The following is a 4,549-nucleotide window of genomic DNA, read 5'->3' as shown; positions in this document are numbered from 1 at the left end:
TTCACCGGTCAGTAATAGAATGATTGCTACAACAAGCTCCTCGCTTTAGCTTAAAGCTTTTAAGTGAATGGATTAATGGATTAATCTTGCTCAATCCTCCATTCTGCAACAGGGTTTCTGTGTTTCAAATCTTCTCTTCCGTGTCATCACCTGTGTGAAATGCGATGTGCGGCTGTTCTGTCATATCTATGTATTTAATTAAAAGCTCGTAGGTGGCAATAATAACTGAAGAGAAACATGCAATCGTGTCTACATTTACTGATCATTTCTTTATCACTGTTCATCTCTGCATACTATGAGCAAATCTGTGTCGAGTAGTGTGGCCAACAAAAATCGAGCTCAACATAACTACAAATGTTAAACTGTAAAATAAGACTCCTGACGTACCATGTCAATGAAACGGTAGCACAGTTTTCCAGTTAAACATGCATGCTTGGCCCATTGTTCATTTAAACAGCCTTCGGTGGGAGAAATTTGTTGGTTACAAGATCTTCTGTGCTTTCCAAACAACAGGACTTTCATCCTCTGATGCGACTTTGGGAGGTACAAAAACCGACTCCGCATGTGCCCTTAGCCCTTGTAGGATTGGGCTCCAACAGCACCCGATGCAAAAACAGCGTAATTTGCCACCATGAGATGGAAAGCTTCACAAGCTTCTCCACCTTGCACCAGAATTTACTAACTTGACATAAGCATTCTTGAAATCTTTGAAGAACGAGTTCTGATCATTTGCATATTTCTCAATCCATCTGTATAGATATAATAGATAAGTATAACAATTAAGCAAATGAAAGGAACACCTATCACATTAAACAGAACATTCTCATGCAAAGCATCCGTAGTAAATCAGTTGATACTTTTACTCCAGACTGGCTACTTATGCTTGTGGTGTTGGGATGTTTCCCTTGTACATTGACTTTCTTAGAAACATATATAGGCCATGATAATATAGCTCCTTCTCCTATATCTATGGAATGTGGATTTAGTTGGATCATAAAGACAAAAGCCAAGTTTTATCCAGAATCATGAGAAAAAGAAACTCAATCTTGGCAAAAATGGTGCATCCTTGAAAGTTGACTGTTGGCAGAGACAGTGATATATCTCATCATAATAGGCTATGGCCAAAAAGATATGGCTAAACTGTTCCCATCTACAAAGTGAAAGGAAATAGTAGGAATATCAAATCAGTAACCTTAAGCATTCATCATCCTCAACAAGTGCACGATCAGAAGGAAGTCCTACCATACTTGACATACCAGCTGCATTCAAAAAAGGAAATAAAGCAAGGGATAATCAAGAGCGAAGCTTAACTGAGAATGATTACTGGTGAGAAAAACTCCAGCTGCTTTTGCAACAGAAAAAGTGATAATAACCTTTTTCTAGTACAGACTAAATAGTTTTCCACTGGATCAGAGATACCAATTGAAACAAATATTACTATCATGACTCCGTAGTATCAGCATACAGGATCTTTTCCAGGGTATGGAAAGCTGATGGCAGGACTGATTTCATACCAACTAGTGCTTTATCCACAATGAAATTGAATCAGTAAGCAAACATAACTACGTCTGGCAGAAAGTCTAACAGAACAACATGAGAACCATCAATGTTTTCTTCTTTACCTGAAGACATCCAGGGTTTCTCTAGAAGAACCTTGTAGTATGAATTGTCAAAAACAATCGGACTGCCAAAACCTTTACTGCCGAGGGTATGGGCTCCAGACAACGCAACAAGTTCTTGTGTCCTAGAGGATGAGGACAACATCAACATTTTCTTTTTGTTGAGAGTAGAAACTGGAGAATAGCATAAGAAAATGAAAAGGACAGAATTCCATAGCAAAACAATCAAACAGAATTGATACTGGATAAGGATTAGCTGCATAATGATATACAATGGTCAATAAACAATACTTAATACATTTGCAAGCATGATTCAAGATGTACTTGGGATAGCAACTCACGATAAGCCCTTTCTCTGAAAACACTGCTTTAAACCAAAAGCATCAAGAGTTTCTTCGGGAAGTCTTCCTTCAGGATCAGGCTTCCTTCAATAAAGAAATGAAACCAACCCAATATTAGCTAGGGACTATCCACAAAGATGGAGACATGCAAAGAATCTTGCAATATGACAATACTAAAAGAGTGAAATGATGTTTTGTCTGCTGTCAACGCATCTTCAGAATAATAGTAATTGAATTGGAAATAGCTTCTTACATCGAGTCAAGTCTGCCCAGAACAACTGGAATAGTTGGACCTCCACAAACAGAAACTGCTTCAGCTCCAGCCATAGCTATCATGTCCGCCCAGGACACTGAGAGAGGAGAGTTCCATCTATATTACCACAATCAATCTATCAGCATATAGAGTATCACACTCAAATTCACCTGGTCTCTTTGCATCCACCTCGCCCTTTGCTTTCTCTAGGATCTAAACAATAACACATTGACTGAGGAGTTAGCCTGAAGATGAACTGGAGCTGACTGTTCTATATATAAAATACAGGAACTTTTAGCAGTCTAGAAATCTATGATGAAGTAAACCAGTTGAAATGAAATGTTGCATCTCCAGAATGATTGCTATGCTTAAGGATGTGAGAATAAAAGAAAACTCACCTTCATAGGCTTTTTTAGCCCAGCATTTTCGGGCCTTTCAAGTTCATAAACTATGGAACCATTCATACCACCTGGATATTCACATAAAAATATATTAGAATTACAATATGAGGATTGATATCCGTACTCAGACAAAAGAACATGACGCAGAAAATTTTCAACTCAAATTAAAGGTTTGTACATGCATTAAAAAGAATCTTACATAACCATTCCTCCCAAACCTAGGTATTATGAATGATACTGCTCTCTATGATTGATCAGTCACTTATAAAGGTCCATTAGGGTCTGTAATTGCTTTAACAGTCATTGATAATTACTTGCCCCTGTTCATTTAGTAAACCACCGTGACAAAAAAAGTTGCACAGTTGCGGGGATTGTCTAACTTTGTTGGCAAATGAGAGCTTTATTCCCCTAATTCAGATAAAACCGATAGAAACATCATCTTAGCTTCAGCTCAAAAGTTCAACTACGTGGACAAGATGATAAAACAATTTGGATTAATTAGTAGGCTTGAACAATTGCAGTCAGAGATATGGAGCACAGGTACTGATGTCGAGTATCATTATTTGCGGTACTTTAAATTTCTGTCCACGTAAAATACCTGAGTTTTCACCCATTTCAAAGGTTCCAGCATCATGAAATACCAAACGAAGCACACCAGCAGCCTTCGCCTTGGAAACTACCTTTCTGACCTCTTCCTTTATCATCGTGTATTCGCCGATATCTAACCTTTGATACACGAACATGAAAAACCACAAGTTAATGGATTATCCAAAATGCCCCAAGTCAACGCAAACACAGATGCAACCCCAAGGTCATGTAGACAAAATATCAAACTCGTAACCCTATCCAATTAGTACTTTCCAAATCGCAACTTCGACCCATCAAACCATCATCCAAAACGGTTTTCCCCAGCCGAATGTGGTGTGCATGACTCTAATGTGTGAAACAAGACAATACACAGCTACAACTTACAGATACTAAAATGCATGAAGTCAATGAATGAGCAACCGGGAAATCTATACCAGCAAGGATATGTTTTTTGGCCCCTCAAATTTCAGCCGGAAATACAAACTAAAATCTCATAATTTGAAGGACCATACTTGGACCTTCTACTTAAACGGGCAAGAACTTCTTTAAAGGGAGCAAAACGTGTCATTTCGGCGGGGACTATTCAGTAGCACGCACGCACGCACGCACGCACGCACAAACCGATCACCGGAAGAAGCAGCTACGGAACCAAAATCTGACCACTGACAAAACACATGGCGTTCTTTCTCCCGCAGGCTTAGCTCAAGCTCATAAGCAGCATCTCAATCTCCCCTCGAATTGCAGTTCCGTTCGATCCAACCAGTAAAAGACACGGACTTTCATCGACTAAAGCAAAGATTATCCGAGCAGTTTGCGAATCGCGTCAAGCTTACTCGGCGGCGCTGGCGACGATTCCCTCCGCGCAATCGCGCAACTGCAGGAGAAACGGCAACGCGGCTACCGACAGGAGCTTCCTCCTCCTCCTCGAGACGCGAAGCGCGTCTCCGGCTGCGAGTCGGGAAGACCGCGAAAACAATCGGATTCATCAGAACATCGACCAGGGGAGCACGGATTTGCGCACGGAAGCGCGCGTACCTGAAGGAGCGGCGTCCGCGGCGGCGCTCGACGGAGGCTCGAGAGCTCCGGCCCGAGACCGGACCGGCGGGGGAGGAGGAGACCGCCGGGATTTGGCGGGCATTTCGAATTTCGTTCGGAGCGAAGAGGGACGGGAACTGGAGGAGGAGGAGCAGGAGCAGGTGAGGGGGAGAGGGGGGTCGACGGCGACGGCGAAGCCATCATCCCGGCGCCGGTGCCGGTGCCGGAAGCTGCAGAGAGAGAGTGGAATATGGATTGGTGCCAGTGTGGAGCTAGACCGTTGGCTTGGCCATGGAAGATGAGATGGAATTT

The 4,549-nt window shown here is 42.0% G+C and overlaps 1 protein-coding gene across 2 annotated transcripts; it reads right to left on the bottom strand.

Moving 5' to 3' along the window:
• Nucleotides 1–226: 226 nt before the first annotated feature.
• LOC115686155 (putative L-ascorbate peroxidase 6) lies at nucleotides 227–4,549 on the bottom strand. 2 transcript variants are annotated; one of them, XM_030611359.2, is made up of 10 exons: nucleotides 4,238–4,543; nucleotides 4,036–4,150; nucleotides 3,213–3,340; nucleotides 2,612–2,682; nucleotides 2,384–2,426; nucleotides 2,214–2,310; nucleotides 1,961–2,044; nucleotides 1,623–1,744; nucleotides 1,193–1,259; nucleotides 227–749 (listed from the first exon to the last, which is right to left on the bottom strand). In XM_030611359.2, exons 1-10 carry the CDS (start codon nucleotides 4,338–4,340, stop codon nucleotides 647–649), a joined length of 933 nt encoding a protein of 310 aa, XP_030467219.1. In that variant the 5' UTR covers nucleotides 4,341–4,543; the 3' UTR covers nucleotides 227–646. The 2 variants fall into 2 exon arrangements, with proteins under 2 accessions (XP_030467219.1, XP_056174668.1); XM_056318693.1 differs by lacking the exon at nucleotides 1,193–1,259 and having other exon boundaries at nucleotides 4,238–4,549.

The sequence above is a fragment of the Syzygium oleosum genome, unplaced genomic scaffold, assembly GCF_021117445.2.
Source record: "Syzygium oleosum isolate NSW1041296 unplaced genomic scaffold, Sole_v2.1 Sole_v2.16, whole genome shotgun sequence".
In the NCBI taxonomy this organism is placed as follows: Eukaryota; Viridiplantae; Streptophyta; class Magnoliopsida; order Myrtales; family Myrtaceae; genus Syzygium; species Syzygium oleosum.
The sequence above is the reverse complement of the archived record's forward strand: the minus strand, read 5'-3'. Positions and strand labels throughout refer to the sequence as shown.